Source organism: Gorilla gorilla, chromosome 2 (genome assembly GCF_029281585.2).
Source record: "Gorilla gorilla gorilla isolate KB3781 chromosome 2, NHGRI_mGorGor1-v2.1_pri, whole genome shotgun sequence".
In the NCBI taxonomy this organism is placed as follows: Eukaryota; Metazoa; Chordata; class Mammalia; order Primates; family Hominidae; genus Gorilla; species Gorilla gorilla.
This window is the reverse complement of record NC_086017.1, coordinates 41,444,495-41,465,648: the sequence shown is the minus strand read 5'-3', so window position 1 is coordinate 41,465,648 and position 21,154 is coordinate 41,444,495. Positions and strand designations below refer to the sequence as shown.

The following is a 21,154-nucleotide window of genomic DNA, read 5'->3' as shown; positions in this document are numbered from 1 at the left end:
TTTAACTACAGGGATTTATTTCTTCTCGGACCCACATAAATTCATTTTAAGAGTTTTCCTTCATTTACTTTAAGGAGTGAAATGAAAGCAAATGGGCCAGAAGAACAGTCTTTCTACAACTTTTTCTCAATCCGTCTCTCTCTTTAGTTAACTCTTTACTTGGGTTATCTTTTTCACCAAAACTTCCAAGTACTCTTATTTCTCTGTTCTAAGTTCACTTCACTAAACTGTTTAGATAATGACTGTTTAAAAACTCAGATTTTAACATTAGGCAGTTATCTAGTCAACTCCAATACGAAAAACTAATTTTTAATACCATATTTAAAATTGAGTGTTAAGTAAAAACTTATTTCATCTAAACATGGTTCCTTGCTTGATATATGACAGGCAAAATTTCCTGTTCTTTTTGAGTATGCAATCTAACTTGGAAAATATTTTACTTGTCAGAGCTATTTAAAAAATAAAGCTAGGGGCCAGGTGCCATGGCTCACACCTGTAATTCCAGCACTTTGGGAGGCTGAGACAGGCAGATCACTTGAGGTCAGGAGTTTGAGACCAGTCTGATCAACATGGTAAAACCCTGTCTCTACTAAAAATACAAAAATTAGCCGGGCATAGTGGCACACATCTGTAATCTCAGCCATTTGGGAGGCTGAGGCGCGAGAATAGCTTGAACCCAGGAGGCCGAGGTTGCAGTGAGCTGAGATCGTACCACTGCACTCCAGCCTAGGCAACAGAGCCAGACTCTGTCTCAAAAATAATAATAATAATAATAATGAAATAAAATGAATAAAGCTAGGAAGAATAGAAAAATAATATTTAAATTTAAGTCATTAAAAAGTTAAAAAACAGGCACGGCAGCTCTCGCCTACAATCCCAGTGCTTTGGGAGGCTAACGTAGGAAGATTGCTTGAGGCCAGCAGCTTAAGACCAGTCTGGGCAACAGAGTGAGGATCTGTCTCTACAAAATATTTTTAAAAATTAGCCAGGCGTGGTGGCACATGCTTGTAGTCCTGGCTGCTCGGGAAGCTGAAGTGGGAGAATCACTTAAGCCCAGGAATTCAAGGTTATAGTGAGCTATGATTGCACCACTGCACTCCACATTGGCTAACAGAGAAAGACACTATCTCTGAAAAAAGAAATGACAGGTCAGGCATGGTGGCTCATGCCTGTAATCCCAGCACTTTGGGAGGCCGAGGCCAGCAGATCATGAGGTCTGGTGTTCAAGACCAGCCTGGCCAACATGGTGAAACCCCGTCTCTACTAAAAATACAAAAATTAGCCAGGCGTGGTGGCGGGCACCTGTAATCCCAGCTACTCAGAAGGCTGAGGCAGGAGAATTGCTTGAACCCAGGAGGCAGAAGCTGCAGTGAGCTGAGATTGTGCCACTGCACTCCAGCCTGGGCAACAGGGCAAAACTCCGTCTCAAAATAAATAAATAAATAATGAATATAATCTTAAAAAATTAAAAAAAATTCTTAATAAAACATTTAAGTATTTTGAAGTGGTACACTTGAAAACATTTTGTTTCACTTGCTGCAAATATTTGAGGGGTTAAATATTAGCCCTCTCCACCAAAGCAGGTGTATACAGGACCTGTGAGTAGGAGGAGGAAAGAGGATGGTAGTAATGAAAGATTACATTAAACAAAATAAAAATCCTATAGATTTCAGGAGAAAAGAACTGTTTTAACCTCCAGAGACCTACTAGACTTCAAGTAGTCTCAAATATGAAATCTTACCATATAGAAATAGGATAAGCAGCAGCACATTGTCCAAAAAACTGACCCAGTTTTTACAGATTTTACCTAAAAAATAAAAGCAACTGATATAATAAAAATGTTTACAAATGCTCTTGCAGAATTTTTAAAAGTTAAATGTTTGGTAACCACAAGCTACAAAAAGTCAAGGTCATTTTAAAAAATACTGTGGTATTCAGATATGCAGACATACTTCATATATGCATTTATAACACTGAGCAGCACACTGAGACATTTTAAGAATAGCTCTCATTCTCTGTTACATAGTTTTCAGTAAAAAGAATCATCTTTTAAATAACAAATTACATTTTTCTCATTTTCTGCAAAGTCTCTTGCCCTCACTGATATCCACACACCATGCCACAGGTCACCATGGCCACCTCCTACCCCTTCTCCTTAGGTGTCTACACTCCAGAGAGGTCTTTTGCTTGTTCAGCAGTGCCAAATCAGTTCAATGGGCTGAACTACACCCTACACAATGAGGTGTGAAAACCTTCCAAGTTTCCCCTTTCCTGGGTACTCTCCCTCAGCCTCAGGATACCATATAGTTTCCTTCTATTTTAGTTACTCTTTTATCATAATTAATACTTCTTTCTCTCTCCTAACTGAACCCAGACTGCTATAATCTATTACAATAAAACCAAGGTATATTTTACAACCACTAAATACAGTTCATATCTTGAAACTTCCCCAGACTCAATCCAATTGGCTGAAAGAGAAAAGTAAATGAAACATATTTTTCAGTATTTACTAATACACAGAAAACTTTGCTAGGCTATGTTGGACACAAACTATAACTCAGTCCTGTACTGGGGAGATAAGATACAAAGGCAAGAACTTGAGTCAAACACAATATAAAAGAGACTCTACGGTGAGTATAAACACTGAGTACCAAAATGTCCTTATAGAGCCTGAATGCCAAAGGCATGAAAGCAGTTCTGGCTGGGATAAAATTACCGGAAGCTTTACTGAGGTGGTGGTTTTCGGCAGAACTTTGAGGGCAATGAGGCAGGAAAGATGCAAGGCATCCAATCAATCACCCACAGTGGATTCAGTAGCAGGCACAGATGGAAGAAGTATAGGTGTGGAATTTAAAATTTTTAAGCCCACAAAAAGCTCACAATCTAGAGGAGGAAGTAAACTGAAAAGCAAGTAACCAATATTCCATATTTCATAGAAACTATGACCATCACTCATAACATACATCCTAATTTCAGAGATGTCAAAATCTGGGGAGAAAGTATACATTTTAGGATTGATGAAAGGTACTATATACAAAGTGCTATAATAGAGGTAGGTATCAGAAACTAACTGCTATGAAAACAGAAATAAGAGTAACAAAATCTATGTAAAAGAATGGTCAAAATGTCAAAGCAGGCACTGAAGAATTATAAACAAGTAGAGAGGGATCAATAACAAAAAGGGGAAAACAACACCACCTGCCAAAACAGAAAACAGCTGAGCTACTCAGAAGGAACTGAAAAGACTTTAGGAGAAAAGTTAGGACTTTGTAAGTATGGTATTATGATATATGGACTTTCATCCACAGTTCGTGGCTCTTAACTCCCCTTGTTACAGAATCTCTCTCTCTGAACTTCTCCTACTCACTTTTCACTTCTCCACTTCGCAGGGCTCTAATTTGATTTTGGGTCATAAGACCCTCATTTCAGAGAGGGTTCTGTCCCATACCTGGAGGAAGGAATGCTGCACAGAGAGGCCAAGAAGAATCTGAACACATAGGTTTTGCTGGGTTTAGGTCACACTCTTTTTGTCCAGTCACATTTTGACAAGGTTGTCCATGCTTCAATCATGGACAACCAATAAAGTCTCCATAAAAGGCCCAAGGACAGGGTCTGGTGAACTTCTGGACAGTTGAATACAAGGAGGCTGACAGGAAGGTGATCAAGAACTCATCCATGTACCAGGATGGTGGTGCACCCCAACTCCATGGGAACAGAAGCTCCGCACTTGGGACTCTTCCAGATCTTGTCCTACGTATCTCTTCATCTGGCTGTTTATCTGTATAATTTAGGGTATCTTTCATAATAAGCCAACAAATTGAACTAAGTGTTTCCTTGAGTTCTGTTAGCTGATCTAGCACATTAATCAAACCTGTGAAGGGGGGCTGGGCCCAGTGACTCATGTCTGTAATTCCAGCACTTTGGGAGGCCGAGTCAGGTGGATCACGAGGTCGAGACCATCCTGGACAACATGATGAAACCCTGTCTCTACTAAAAATACAAAAATTAGCTGAGCGTGGTGGCGCACGACTATAATCCCAGCTACTCAGGAGGCTGAGGCAGGAGAATCACTTGAACCCGGGAGGTGGAGGTTGCAGTGACCTAAGGTCACGCCACTGCATTCCAGCCTGTGGACAGAGCGAGACTCCATCCAAAAAAAAAAAAAAAACAAAAAAACCTTGAGGGGGTGATGGGAATCCCTAATTTAAGCTGGGCTATCAGAAGTTCTAGAGGCCCAGACTTTCAACTGGTGTCTGGGGGCATAAGCTGGGACGGTGTCTTGGGGACAGGCCCTCAACCTGTGGGATCTCATGCTATCTCCAGACAGACAGTGTCAGAAATGATAGGGAGGACACCAGCTGGTGTCCGCAGCAGAATTAACTGCTTGGCAGTGGGGAGAAATCGCCAAATATTTTGAGGTCACATAAGTCTTCTGTATTGATGATTATTGTTTTGGTGTGAAAGCAGAGAAAAAATATGGATTGAGTTTTTTCCCAGACAATAAGTCATGCTCACCATTTGGTCTTCATTTACACATATTAAGGAGTCCAGTAGCAGAGGCTTTGAAATAAGAAAATCGCATGTTCGGATAAGCTATTTTTAAAAATAACAAGGGTAAGCTTCAACCCAAAACTACAAGACATGCAAAGAAACAAGAAAGTGTGACCCAAATTTGGACAGGTATAGGTTGGGGAAGGGGACATGGTTGATAAAAACTAATTCTGAGCGGGCCCAGATGTTGGAGTTAGAGGACAAAGACTCTAAAACCGCTGTTATATGTTCAAGGAATTAAAGAACACTATATTAAGAAAATTAAAGAAAAATATAATGATATAACACAAAATTTCCATAAAGAAACAGAATATATATATTCTCCTATACATGTGAGAAATAAGAATGAACTAGAAATTTTAGAGCTGAAAAGCATAATAAATGGAATAAAAAATTCACTAAGTAGGTTTAACGGCCAATTTGAGATGGCAGAAGAATCAGTGAGCATGAAGATAGGTCAACAGGAAGTATCCAACCCAAAGAACAGAGAAAAACAAAGTTCAAAAAAGGAGAGGCTACAAAGACAGACAGATAAAAACATTTAAAGAAACAATTACAACTTCCCAAATTCTAAGGTAAGCACTAATCTACAGATCCATGAAACCCAAGAAGCCACCAAATATAATAAATACAGAGAACTACACCTAGACAAACTGTAGTCAAAGTACTGGCAGATAAAGACAAAGAGGAAAAGTTGAAAAGAGAAGGAAAAAAAAAACCCACAAGGAAGTAACGATATGATTGACTTTGCATCAGAAAAAAAAATTTTGACAGAAGGCAGTGGAATGACATACTCACAGCGTTAAATGAAAGAGAAAATTATCAAGTGTTAAATGAAAGAGCAAAGTATCATTAAAAGTAATGGGAATAACCACAATTACTTTTGCACCAACCTAATATATTCTTACATAACTATCCTTCAAAAAGGAAGGCAGGTGAGGATTCTGGGAAGATACTGAAAGAAGCAGCAACAGAAATCAGCTCCCCACCTAGACAATAATTGCACGGGCAGAATCAATCTGATGTGAGGAAGCTTGTCCTCCAAGTATTGAGGTTCTGCACTCTGATCACTGATTGCTGCTGTTTGTCATACAAGAGCAGACAGAAGTGATCACCTTTGCACTTTGGCCCCAATGTTGCAAGTCCCTCCTCCTCTGGCTGAAGTGACTGACAGGGGATTTAAAGGGCTGGCACTTTTTTCCCCTTCATTTTTCTGCTTTTCCCCACTTTGGAAACCAAATACTGAAGACTATGACATTCAAAATCAACCACATATACGAAGAAATATATGACGGGAAATTAGAAAGTCACCGTGAATACCTTGGAGAAGGTGTAGGCCTTTACAAATTGGCAATAAGCACGTGAAAATATGCTCAACATTACTACTCATTAGGGAACTACAAATAAAACTCCAAGATGCCACCTTACACCCATTAGGATGACTACCATCAAAAGAACCAGAAAATAACATGTGTTGGCAAGGACAGGGAAAAATTAAACCTTTGTGCAGTGTTGGTGGGAATGTAAAATGATACTGCTGTTGTGGAAAACAGTCTGGCATTTCCCCAAAATTTAAAAATAGAATTGACATATGATCCAACAATTCCACTTCAAGGTATATACTCACAATAATTGAAAGCAAGGTCTTGGAGAGAGATTTGTATAACCACTTTCAAAGTAGCTAAACCATAAAAGTGTCCAGCTGCAGATGAATCAATAAGCAAAATATGGCATGTACATACAATGGAATATTATTCCACCTTAAAAAGGAAGAAAATCCTGACATGCTACAACATGGATAAACCTTGAAGACATTATGCTAAGTGAAACAAGCCAGTTACAAAAAGACAACTACTACATGATTCCACCTATGTGAAGTATTTAGTCAAAATCATAGAGACAAAAATTTGAATGGTGGTGCCAGGGGCTGAGGGGAAGGTGGAAAGGGGAGATATTGTTTAATGGGTATAGAGTTTCAGTTTTGCAAAATAAAGAGCACTGGAGATGGATGGTGGTGATGGTGGTTGCATAATCAATGTACTTAATGCCAATAAAGTATATACTTAATGATTAAAACATAAATTTTGTGTTATGTCAATTTTACCATAGTTTAAAAAAATTGGGGGGAAAATGAAGGCAAAATTGAAAAATTCCATTACAGCAGATTTGCTCTAGAAAAAATATTAAAGAAAGTCCTTCAGGCTAAAAGGAAATTATAAAAAATGGAAACTCAGATCATGGGACAGAATAAAGAATACTGGAAATGGCAAATATGGAGTATATAGAAGACTCTCTTGATTGTTTTCTTAATTTAATAAGTGTAAGTTATATGAATATAAATATAATCTGTATTGTTAGGTAGATAACATACATAGATATAATACATATGACAATAACAGCACAGAGGAGAGGAGAGAAAAAATAAGGCTGTGTTGGAGCAAAGCTGCTATATTTTACCAGAATTATGTTAAGTAGAAGTAGATTGTAATATTAAGATGCATAATTAGTTCTCTGCATCAAGCGCTATAAATAAATAGCGATAACAGGCTAAACAATCAGGGGAATTAAAATGGTAAAAATGCATTTCAACACAAAAGAGGACAGTAAATGGCAGGTGCAAATCAAACAATACTTAAAACTCCAATAAAAAGGCAGAGATGGTCAGTCTGGATAAAAAAGCAAGATCTAACCATACGCAGTCAATGAAACTTTTAAAATCCAGAGATACAAATAGTTTGATTTTAAGGACAGAAAAAGATAAGCCATGGAAACAGGAATCATATGAAATCAATCAAACAAAGCAGATTTTAAGACAACATTCCTAGAGATAAAGAGAACTACTTCACTATAATAAAAGGGTCAATATACCAGGAAAATGTAAAAATTTTAAGTATACAGGGACCTAAAACAAATCCTTAAAATACATAAAGCAGGAACTAACAGAACTAAAAGAAGAAAGAGTTTCTGAGAGGCAGTTATTGAAATCTCCAACCATATTGTTGAAGATAGAACTTGGAAAGAAAAACGATGAGCATATAGAAGATTTGGACAATATCAACCAACTTGACCTGACCATTAATTTACAATATGCAACCTCCAAACAGCAGAATACATGTTCTTTTCAAGCATATGCGGATCACTGTCCAGGATGGAAAGCATGCTTGACCAGGATCCAGCAATCTTGTTTTGAACAGTCAAGATAGTAAATATTTACACTTAGGAGCCAGATCTGTCACAACTATGCAACTCTGTCATTCTGGTGTAAAAGAAGCCAAAGACAGTATATGTTTATGAATGGCCAGGGCTGTGTTCCAGTAAAATTTTATTTACTAAAGCAGGTAACCTACATATGGGCCATACTTCACAGACTTCTGTGCTAGACCATAAAACAAGTCTCCATATACTTAAAAAGCCAAATTATACAAAGTATGGTCTTCAACAACAGAATTAGAAATCAACAAAAAAAAGTATGCTAAGAAAACCCCAAATATTTGGAAATTAAACACCATGCTTAGAAAAAACCCATGAGTCAAAGAAACTATGAATTCGAAGAATATTCAACCACATGACAATGAAAACACCACATATTAAAACACAGAGACTACAGCTAAAGAAGTAAATACAGTATATTCCAGTATAAATAGTTATACTAGAAAAGTAGAAATGGAGAAAATAACTTAAGCTTCAACTTTAAGAAGCTAGAAAAGAGTAAACCAAGTGCGAATTAGAAGGAAATAATGAAGACGAAGAAATCAATGCAATTGAAAATATAAAGGAAAAAAAAATCAGTGAAACCCAAAGTTGGATAAGCTTTATCTAGACTAATGAAGAAAGGAGAGAAGATACAAATTATCAGTACCAGGAATAAGGAAGGTGACATCACTACAGATTGTACAGAAATCCAAAGACTTATAAAGAAATATTATGAACAATTTCTGCCTGCAAATTAGATCATTTAGATAAAATAAAAAAACTTTAAAAAAGATACATATTACCAAATTACTCATGAAAAAATAGAAAATCTGAATAACACGATGTCATTAAAAAGCTGAATTCATATTAAAAATCTTCCCTGGTCCACATGGCTTCAATGGTAAATACTGCCAAACAAACAGTTAAAGAAGAAGTAATACCAATCCTACGAGAATTATTTCAGGAAATAGGGCAGGAAAAACTACCCTGTCCAACGTGATGTTAGAGGTTCCAGTCAGTACAACCAGGTAAGGAAAAAAAATTAAAGGTATACAGTTCGGGAAAAAAGTAGCAAAGACCCTCTGTCTCTGAAGATAACATGATCTCGTATGTAGAAAATCCTAAGGAATCTAAAAAGCAAATTTTAACATGCAAGTTTAGCAAGGTCACAGAATATATGATCAATACATAAAAATCTACAATACTTCCCAATTTTAAAATGTACAATGAAGTTATAGTAATTGGGTCAGTACAGACAACTAGATCTATGTTTATGAGGTAGGCATAGACATCTAGATCAATGGAACAGAACAGAATCCAGAAATAAATTCATAATCATGTTTTCCCCCTGAGATCAGGACAAGATACAGTTGTCCTCTCTCATCACTCCTATTTGCATTGTAATGGAAGTCCTAGCAAATGCAATAAGACAAGAAAAGAAAAGAAGTACACAGACTGAGAAGGAAGAAATGAAGCTGACTTTTTTTCGTGCATGACATGATTGTCTATGTAAAAGACCCCAAAGAATCAGAAAGAAAATTACTGGAATCAATAAATGATTATAGACAACACTGGAGGATACAAGGTTAATACATGAAAGTTAAACTTGTTCCTATATACCAGTAATGAACTGAAATTTAAAATTAAAAACATAATACCATTTAGCACCCAGTACATATTAGCACACACACACAAAATGAATTACTTAGGTATAAAACCAACAGAATATGTGTGGAATCCCTATATGAAAAACTACCAAACTCTGATGAAAGAAATCAAAGATGTAAATAAACAGAGAGATATTCCATGTTTATGATAGGAAGACAATGTTGTTAAGATAACAAACCTTATCTCAGCAAGTGACTTTGTGGACATCAACAAATCAATTTGAATGTTTATATGGAAAGGCAAAGGACTGAGACTAGCTAACATGATATTGAAACAAGACTGATACTACACCTGACTTCAAGACTTATCATACAACTACAGTAATCAAGACAGTGTGGGAAAAGAACAAACAGATCAGCAGAACAGAACAGAGCACAGAAATAGAGCCCCATAAATATAAACTGACCTTTGACAAAAGGCAATACAGAGAAAAAAATTTTTTTAACAAATAATGCTGTAACAGCTGGACAACCACATACAAAAAAAAAATCAATCTAGACACAGATCTTATACTTTTCATGAAAATAACTCAAAATGAATCACAGACATGAATGTAAAGTGCAACACTTTCTAGAAAACAACACTGGAAAAATCTACATTGGAATAAAAGGCAAAAATCTAGTGGTAGCCCAAACATGCCATGAAAACTGTATTCCAACAGAATTTACAAATGGCTTTCTTCCTCTATACTGAGCAAATCTAGCAGAAATTTAGTGCATCCAGATGACTAAAGAGACATTTTTGTAAAAGAATTTTTTTAATGGATTAGGCTTAGGGAATTAACTTTACATAATTCTCACAAATTATGAGGTCCTCTGTTTCTAGAATAAGTTAACATTTCCTAATTGATTTAAAAGAAATAAATATTTGAGACAAATATTTTAAGCGTAAAACTCAATTCTACTACCTATATTATAGTGAAGCACCTAGTACCTGCACACAAAAAAAGTCCATATACATGCGGCCAGTGACTATCTTATTAAACAGAGTCGAAAGTTCTATTGGAAAGTAGTATTGCTCTAGGCCTACAAATATGGGCCATCTTGTGTTTTGGTTCACAGTATTAGGAGATGCACTGAATTCCACTTGTGCTTGGGATGTGGAAAGCTGCAAGAGAATGTTATTTTCACCTCAACAATAAGGGAAAAATTCTAGATGATCTACAAAATAGTAAGTTTTCTTAGGCTTATCAGAGAGCTAAAGTCACAAGGCAAATAAGCAAGTGTAAAAACAGCTAAGGAAACCAGACATAAGAGGAATTTACATTCACAAGCTCTTTTCATAAGCCCTATCAAGTAGTCATGAAAAAGATTTGGAGTAGGATAGAAATTCAGCATCCTTGGTGACACTGTCAGTCACATGGGAAATTAGAAAATATCTGAGCTAGAAAATTAAAATAGAGCATAAAAACTCCGTGCAATTCTTATAGTAATTTGTACACAGATGTTTATAAATGTTTAAAATGTAATAAAAATGCACACAGATGTTCACAGAAGCATTATTCATCATAGACAGAAATTAGAGAGAACCCAAATGTTTAATCAACTGAAAAAATGGAGAAATACAATGTGATAACCATGCACTGGAATATTATTCAGCAATAAAAAAAATAAAGTATTTATAAATACTTCAACATAGACAAACCTTGAAAATACTACTGTAAGTGAAAGAAGCCAGATGTAAAACAGGTAAGGTCGCTCACACTTTGGGAGGCTGAGGTGGGAGGGTAGCTTGAGGCCAGGAGTTTAAGACCAGCCTAAGCAATATAATGAGAACCCATCTAATTTGAAAATTTAAAAAAAAGATACAAAAGGCAACATATTATATAATTCCTTTTATATGGAATTCCAAAATAGGCAAATCAGAGAGGCAGAAAGCAATACCGGTTGCTAAGGGCTGGGGGGATGTGAAAATGGAAAGTCACTGATCATGGGCGGGGCTTTCTTTTTGGAGTGTTAAAATGTTCTGTAACTGGATAGTGGTAATGGTACAACTTGGTTAATATACTAAAAGCCACTGAATTCCATTCCCTAAGAGGATAAATTTTATAATATGCAAATTATTTTTCAATAAAAAAATTTATGGGGTACAGCTAAAGTACTTAGAGGAAAAATTATAGCTTTCGGTGCTTAAAATAGATAAAGTCACTAACCTGATTGCCCAGAAAAATTAAAGCAAAAATGAAGAAGATCTAAATAAATGGAAAGAAATAGCATATTCACAGATCAGAAGACTACATATTAAGATAACAATTCTATTCCAAACTGACCTATACATTCAATGCACTTCCAATCAACATCCCAGAAGGCTTTTTCGTTAAAGAAGTTAATAACGTGATTCTAAAATTTACATGATGCAAACAGCTAAGAAAAGCCAAATCAATTCTGAAAAAGAGAAATAACATTAGATTACTCATGCTACCTGATTTCAAGAGTTTCTAGAAACTAATGAAAACAACATAAGGTATTGTTATATAGACAGACACAGATAAACAGAAGAGTCCCAAAACAGACCCATATGTATATATTCAATTGATTTTGACAAGGTTACCAAAGCAGATAATTCAGTGGAGAAAGAACAATCTTTTCAACACATGATGTTGGAAAAACGTAACATTCAAATCCAACAACCCTTATATTGCACCAGACCATAATCAACTTGAAATAGATGACAGACCTGAGTGTTAAACCTAAAACTATTTAATTTCTAGAAGTAAATACATGAGACAATCTTTGTGATTTAGGGTAGGCAAAGATCTCTTAGACAAGATACCAAGAGCAAGATCTATTGAAAAAAAAAGCTGATAAATTCCATAAAAATCAAAATTTTCTGCTCTTAGGGACTAGAGAAAATGTTTGTAGAACACACATCTGATAAAGTATTTATTTCCAAAATATATAAAGAACTCTCATACCTCAAGAGTAAGAAAACAACTCAATCAAAACATGGGCAAGATATGAACAGACATTTCATCAAAGAACAGGGATGGCAAATAAGCACGTGAAAAGATGCTCATCAGTCATTGGGGAAAAGCAAACAAAAGCCATAAGATACTACTACCTACCTACAAGAATGGGTAAAATTTAAAAATGTGACCATGCCATCTGATGGAGTAGTAGAGTAAATATTACTGTCATGTATTTGTGGAGGGAATGCAAAATGAATACAGCAACTTTGGCAAACTGCTTGGCAGCTTTTTATAAAGTTAAACCTATACTTATCACACAAACCACCAATCTGTGCTTATGCATTTACCTAAGTGAAATAATAATATATGTCCAAACAAAGACCCACAAGCAAACATTTTATAGCCACTTAATTCATCATTGCCAAAAACTGGAAAAGAAATTGTAGTACATCCATATAATGGAGTACTATTCAGCAATAAAAAGTAACAAACTACTAAAACATCAACAACATGGATGACATTCTCAAAAATATTATGCTAAGTGAAGGAAGACGGATATACAGGGTCACGCCTACTGTCTGTATTTATATGGCATTCTAAACATGAAACTCCCAAAGCTATATAGACAGAGAAACAGAAATCAGACCAGTGGTTGCCAGAAATGGGGTAGGGAGAAGATTGACTACAAAGGTACAGGAGGGAAACTTAAAGAAACAAAACAAAACAAAACAAAACAAAAAACAAAACAAAACAAAACCTGTAAGAGGCAATATGATAAACACTGCTCCTTGTACTACTTTATCTGTGTTAATTACTTTTCTGAATCATATACTCTGGTGCTCGTAAATAATAACAAACATGTACTCATTTCTTACTATGTTCTCACAATATTCTATACCTTTACATGTATTAATTTTTAAGTTATATAAGGAAGGTACAATTATTACTTCCATATTATAGTTGATGGAACAGGCACAGGGTGGGGATTTAAACAACCTCCAGTGACAGAGCTGGAAATCAAACCAAGAGAAAACCAAACCCTGGCAATTATGCTATAGACTTTACTCTTAATCACTCAATCATGATGAAAATGTTTTAATCTCTGTAGAACACAAATCCAAAAGTGTATCCAAAAATGTCTATCAACACCAGCTTGTAACAGTAATAGGGCATCAACAAATAATAATGCTATGACAAAGTACTTATCTTTTAAATTTTAAAAACATGTACCTTGTAAAAGAGTTGGTTTAAAAATAAAAACACTGGGTGAGGAATTAGACAACTTAACATTTATATATTAGAGATTACAAAAAATGTTTTCACCTTTTTATAACTTCATTTGGGCTACAAACAACTTTTCATAGTAGTTAGAACTGTAATTATTTCCACTTTCAATTAGTAATAATGAAATTTTAAATGAATGTCATCATCTATTATAATTCTGTAGGCAAAATGTTTTCTGTATCTTAAGAGAAAACTGAATGAGATTCAAAAGTGTCAATTTGTCAAGAGTCAGAGAGTACTTTATGCCAGAACTCAAACACAAGTGTTCTAATTTTCAAATACTGAAGCTATTTCCACCGTAAACCTAATTTATTTAAATATATTGTTTTTAAAAAGAAAACAAAGGAAAAACTCACTAGATAACCTCCCAGTTTCTGGGTGAGAATGTTTTATCATTCCATCCTTCTGTTAATATGATCCTTCAAAGCAATGATATCTATAATTTCTTCTACTAGATTATCAACTTCATATAACCTTGTGTAATCAACACATAAAACAGCACCTGCTCCATATTGTATTCTACAAAAATTTCTGTTGAATTAACAAAACAATATCATGTCACTTAGAAAAAAAAGATGTAATGAACAAGCTAATCTTAAAACTTATGAAAACGCAAGGGACCCCATACAGCCAAAGCAATCTTGAAAAAGAACAACAAAGTTGAAGGACTTATGCTTTTGGATTTCAAAACTCATTACAAAGCTACAGTAACCAAAACTGTGCGGTAGTGGCATAAAGACACAACATACAGATGGCAAGGGAATGGAACAGAATTGAGAGTCCAGAAATAAACCCATACATTTATAATCAATTGATTTTTGACAAAAGTGCTAAAACCATTCAACAAAAAAGAGTATTGTTCTTTAACAGTGCTAAGATAAGTGGATATCCACATGCAAAAGAATGAAGTTGGAACTCCTCTCTCACACCATATATAAAAATTAACTCGAAATGGATCAAAGACCTAAGTGGAGGAACTTGACATATAAAATCTTTAGAAGGAAACAGAGGTGTAAGTCTTCATGAGCTTCAATTAGGCCAACAGTTTCCTTAAATATGACACTAAAAGCACAAGCAACAACAACAACAAAAATTAATTAGACTTCATAAAAATTTAAAATTCATGCAAAGGACACTATCCAGAGTGAAAAGGCAATCCACAAATATGCTCAAAAGTAAAGGGATTCAAATGTTTCACTACCAAAAGAATCCACTAAACACAAAAGAAGACTAATGGAGAAATGAGGGACAAAAAAAAGCTATAAGGCATGTAGAAAACAGCACAACCACAGAAATCAGTACCTCTTTACGAGTAATTACTTCCAATGTGTATTAAACTCTCCAAAAACAGAGATTGGCAGAAAGAATAAACACATGATCCAACTACATGCAGTTATGTAAGAGATGCACTTTAAATCTAAAGACAAAGAGACTGAAAGGACAGAAAGTTATTCCATGCAAATAGTAACCAAAAGAGAGCAGGGATGGCTATACTAATATGAGAAAAGACAGACTTTAACTCTACAAAATTCAAAACAAAACAAAACGAAACAAAAAAAGGCAGGGTGTGGTGGTTCAAACCTGTAACTCCAACACTTTGGGAAGTGAGGAGGGAGGATTGCTTGAGCCCAGGAGTTCGAGACCAGCCTGGGCAACATGGTGAAACCTCATCTCTATAAAATTAAAAAAGAAAAAACAGACTTTGAATTTTTTTTAAAAAAAAGGTTACAAAAGAGAAAGAACCCAATATATACAGCAATAAAACAGTTCAATACAGCAAGAAGGCATAACAATTGCAAACATTTATGTACCTGATAACAGACCATCAAAATATAGGAAGAAAAAACTTGACAGAATTGAAGAAATAAACAGTTCTACAATAATAGCTAGTGACATCAATACTCTATTCTCAATAATGGATAGAACAACCAGACAGGAGATGATATAGAACTTAACACAACAAACCAACTAGGTCTAAAAGACATGCACAGAACACATTATTGAACAACGACAGCATACACAATTCTTCTCAAGTACACATGGGACATTTTCCAGGACAGACGATATGTTGGGCCACAGATTAAAGCCAAATATTAATTTCAATAGATTTAAAAAGACAGATACCATACAAAGTATCTTCTCCAACTACAACAGGATGAAGTCAGAAATCAATAACAGAAGGAAAACTGGGAAATAAATTTGTGGAAATTAAACAAGATACTTACCAACAGATCAAAAAATAAAAATGAGAAAATACTCAGAGATGAATGAAAACAAAACCACAGTGTATCAGAACTCATGAGACACCGTCAAAGTAGTACTAAGGGAAAACTTTATAGCTATAAATGCCTACATTCAAAAACAAAAAAAAAATCTCAAGTCAAAAACCTGACTTCACAAACTACGTTGTGAACTAGAAAAAGAACAAACTAGGGCTGGGCGCGGTGGCTCATGCCTGTAAACCTAGCACTTTGGGAGGCCGAGGAGGGTGGATCACGAGTTCAGGAGTTCAAGACCAGCCTGACCAACATGGTGTAAATCCATCTCTACTAAAAACACAAAAATTAGCCACACATAGTGGCAAGCGCCTGTAGTCCCAGCTACTCGGGAGGCTGAGGCAGAGAATCGCTTGAACCTGGGAGGCAGAGGTTGCAGCGAGCCGAGATTGCACCACTGCACTCCAGCCTGGGCAACAGAGCAAGACTCCATCTCCAAAAAAAAAAAAGAAGGAAAGAAAAAGAACAAACTAAACCCAAAGCTTCCAGAAAGACAAAATTGAATACATAATAAAGACTATAACAGAGATAAAATAGAGTGCTCGCTTCAGCAGCATATACACTAAAAGAGAGAAAAGAAAAAGAACACAGAAAAAAATCAATGAAACCAAAAGTTGGTTCTTTAAAAAGAGCAACACGTTTGACAAATCTTTGGCTAGATTAAGTAAAAAAGAGAGAAGACTCAAATCACTAAAATCAGAAAGCGGGACATTACTACTGATTCCATAGGGGACAAGAAGAATTTTAAGAGAGTATTATCAAGTCTTGTATGCCAACAAATTGAATAGCTTACATCAACAAATTCCTATTAACAGAAACACAAAAACCTACCAAGACTAAGTCATGATGAAATAGAGAATCTGCAGAGACAACTTGCAAGGAGACTGAATCAGCAATCAGAAATCTCCCAAAAAAGAGAAGTCCTGGTCCTGATGGCTTCACTGGTGAATTCTACTAAAACGTTTAAAGAACTGAACCAACACTAATCCTCCTCAATCTTTTCCAAAAACTGAAGAGAAGGGAACACCTTCTAACTCATTCTATGATGCCAGCATTACCCTAATCCTAAGACAGACAGACACTGCAAGTAAAGAATATTATAAACCAATATCACCTTATGAACACAGATGCATAAATCCTTAGGAAAATACTAGCAAACCAAATTCAGCAGCATATGAAAAAGATTATATACCATGACCAACTGGGACTTATTCATGAATGTAATGTGCTCAAAATTCAAAAATGCAAATGGTAGTTCACTGTGGGTGATTTTTTTCTTTATATTTTTCTGTTGTCTAAATGTCCACAACATAGAATATTTTATTTTTTAAATTTATTATAAAGTATTTGAAACATACACAAGTGTAGAGAATATTAAAATAGTTATGAACCTAGCTATTCAGACTTTCAAATTCAAAAATTATACATTTGCTTCAGAATATTTGATTTAAAATTTTTTTAGCTGAGCTAGGTGAAGCTCCCTTAATATTGCCCACCTCAGTATCACCCACCCACCCTCAGGAAAACCCATTATCACAAAGCTGGCGTACATGCAGCTTATCTATCACATTTTTATACTTTCTTTATAAACTGCTATTAACAGACATAGTATGGTTTGTACTGCTTAAAAACTTACATCAAGGATTTCTCATACTGCACATATTTTATCACAACTTATTTTTCCACTAAGCATTATATTATCAGGATCTAGCCACATACGCATGTATTATTTTTATGATTTAAAATATTATATAGTTTATTAAAAGGCATTCAACAGATGTTCTAGATTTTAAGGGTTTTTTTTTTTTTTTCCCTCAGCTGCACACAATAAACAAAGAGTTTTTAAAAACACTTTTTGGTAAGTACAGCAGCACTGGCAACATCCTACTGCTTGGTATCATCTTCACTTGTATGGATATTTTTCTTTCTTCTCTTTTAAACTCAAGATTAAGACTGTCTATACTGATCACATTGCAACATTCTCCTCTGGAATTCCATGCTAGAGCAAAAATACTCATTAGCCAAGTAGTTTTGAACAATATAAAATAATTATTAAAGAGAAAATTTATGCTGCCATTCACCTAGCTACCTAAAAATATACTTAATAAAATATACAAAAACATATTGACACACACAAATTTTGGTAATTTCTATCACTGGAAAATTATAAGCTAAAGCTAAAATAATAAATACATAAATAAATGCAAGCTCTAAAGTGAACCCAAGTAGCATCATATTTCATACACAGGGGAAAAAATCATTAAGTTTAAACAGCCTGGCAGCAGCAAAATAAATAATGCTAGTTTCAGAAACAATTTAAAATTCTAAGCCATCAAACCATGCTTCAACTTTCCTGGGTAACTATTTCTTACCTATCTCCCCAAAACAAAGAAACAAAAATACCAACAGATTGTTTTATGATAGCTCTTCTTTTGGAGTTCTGACTTATTTAAAAAGGATATTTACACATAACTTGAGAGATGCCTAACATATTTTAAAATGTTATCCATTATTAAATTGATTATGAACAGTAATACAGATCTCTGTATGCAACTACATAATTTGTAAAAGACAAATGTGCGTACAACCTAAAGTGTTTCAGGAGAAAGGTCACGAGTAATAATGGCAGCAAAACATTAAATGTTACTTACCCATAAATAGTATGTGAACTGAAGTGCAAAAATAGCAATGCCTTCATTATCAAAGGATCCAGCTACTGACCGAGATATGTAGCCTGGTACAATAGCAATAAAACAAGCAGCTAAAAGTCCTGCTCCTTGGTTCCAAAGTTCTCTTGTAAGCAGGAAAGTAGATATAGATGTAAGGCCGCTAAAAGTTGGTGCAAGGAACACACATACGTCTCTTATGTGAACTGTTATGTTCAATGTATTTAAAATCCAATGAATAAGGCCAGCGGTTATCATCAACCCCGGGTAAACCTAGGAAGAAAAAAATGGAAAATTTAATTACATATAAAATGAGACACAAAAATATTAATGTATGTACTCTTCTTTATCATTACATTTTGTTTACCTTACATAAGTTTGAAAGCAACATCTCAAAACAATTTGCCTTCTTTACAAACTACAAAAAAAAACCCACACCTTTTTGTGTTGCATACAAAGAACTAGCTCGTATCTGGAGGAATACATAAAAAGATCAGAGAGAATATGAAACAAGAATGATTAAAATTCAAAATGTTTAACAATGTTAACTGTAGGTAACTTTCTTACTGATCCCAGTAACTTTTTTTTTTTTTTTTTTACTCAAAACAGGGTCTTAGTCTAGCTTATCCTTGAGTTTGGAGTTCTAACATACTCCAATTTTGCCCATACTTGTGTGTACATAAGAAAATGAGAAAAGGAAGATAAAGAAAAATGACACACAAAATTATTTAAGTCATATTTATAAAAAATTGTTCCCTCCTTTCAAGCCCTAGATTTGGAAAGTAAGCAAGGAAAAGAGGGAACAGTCTAGCTAGGAAAAGAGGGAACAGTCAGTTGGTGAATCCAGAGATAATGTTTTGGGACTCCTGAAAAATTAAATTTTTTTATACCACATAAAGTACTTAGGGATAAAAGGGAAATAATAAACTAGAAGAGGCCAGTTAACAGTTATACGTACCCTCACTCTAAAAGAGGAACATCAAATATTAAAAGGATTCAAGAACAGTGAACAGGACATTCTTCCTGAGTTGTTATTCAGTGACTAAAACATGCATTTACATCTGCTTCCTTAGGTAAGTCCTAAAAGACTCTTTTTTTACTCCATAACAGAAACTACAAAGGTTATAAATTTCCTTTCCTGGCTATACAATTTGCAACTGCAACCTTTCTCCCCCACACTCCCATCTTTAACTCTCTTGCTTTTTCTCCATAACAATTATCATCATTTGACGTACTATTTATTTTACTTATTTACTTTCTATTTATTAACTGCCTATGCTCACAAGAATATAAGCTCCAGAACAGCAGGAAATTTTTCTCCAGCATCCAGAAAAATAACTGGCACAAAGTGGATGCTCAATACCTACTGCATGCATGGAAGGAGAAAGGGGGAGGGGGAGAAAAAAAAGCATGATAATTCATCCACATTCTCAACACATAAAAATTTTGTTCTACTTCAGATTCAATACTAGGTACAAGTGTGTAATTTTGTCAGCAATATTAGGGAAAAAAAGTGAATTTAAAATATTTTTCAAGATAAGTCAATATATCCATACAATACGGTAGACTGAACTGACACACACAAAAACAGCCAAGATTCATAGAAGTACTAAATGAAAGAACCAAAAATAAACCAACAAATAAAACCCCAACAACAAAAAAAGCATAATCAAGCTCAAGATAGGGTATTCTCCAGATGCCAAAAATGAAGAGGAAGTTCAAAGTAGGTGCTGATGTCATGGGAGCCCACAGGAGAGAAGAAAAAAGCCAAACATAACCAGGCCTGATACAGGCCTTAAGGAATGAAAATGAAGGGGTTTCACCCAACACAGGGATCAGAGTGAAGACCTAATTACCAGCAAAAAGGCAGGACCTGCTTATGAAACTAGACAAATTCTATTCATCCATCAAGCCTTCCAATGCTCAGAGCAGAAACAAAGTCCTAAAGGATAGTATGGAACTCATTCAAATGTGTGAATGTGGGTTCTACATTTATAATAACCTTAAGTATAAGAAACCTCAAACTAAGTAAAACTGTCCTAAAACCAGTGAAACCCCTAAAATTCTCCAGCAAAGGCAAATAAGAAAGATTATTACAGGGATGATCCCAAATCTCAGGACATCAGGACTCTTAGAGAAAACAGGCTTCCACTGAGGATTAATTTAAGATAAAGTTATAAACTGCACAAGAAAAACTATAGTTATCAAATGTAATACAATTTAGGTATATGATAAGATTAGCACCACAAGAACTGCAGGTAATAGCTATCTGCCATATGTACTACCCATTTAATACTTCTCCAATTCACAATGCAGAACATGATAACGACTATTGTGCCTTCATCTCTTTATGTCTTTCTCTCTATTTACATCAAGGATAAGAAGATGCCCCAGACTAGAAACACAACACCTTACTATCATGGAGAACATGTTCTTTCTAAACACAAAGGGAACATTTATAAAAATCTGGATATATCCTAAGCCACAAGTCAAGTCTCAATAAATTTTAAAGGATTGAAATTACACAGAAGGTGTTCTCTAACCACAATATATTTGAAGTACAAAGCAAAAAACATAACTGGGTAATCCCTTTATGTTTGAAATTAAAT

General features: G+C 35.0%; 1 protein-coding gene across 1 annotated transcript in view; it reads right to left on the bottom strand.

Moving 5' to 3' along the window:
- STT3B (STT3 oligosaccharyltransferase complex catalytic subunit B) overlaps positions 1 to 21,154 on the bottom strand; it is a 104,828-nt gene that overhangs the window by 39,001 nt on the left and 44,673 nt on the right. Inside the window, exons 3-4 of the mRNA XM_031009368.3 lie at positions 18,531 to 18,818; positions 1,742 to 1,807 (exon numbers count right to left, since the gene is read on the bottom strand). Of these exons, the coding sequence (XP_030865228.1) occupies positions 1,742 to 1,807; positions 18,531 to 18,818 (354 nt within the window). The remainder of the gene's footprint in view (positions 1 to 1,741; positions 1,808 to 18,530; positions 18,819 to 21,154) is intronic.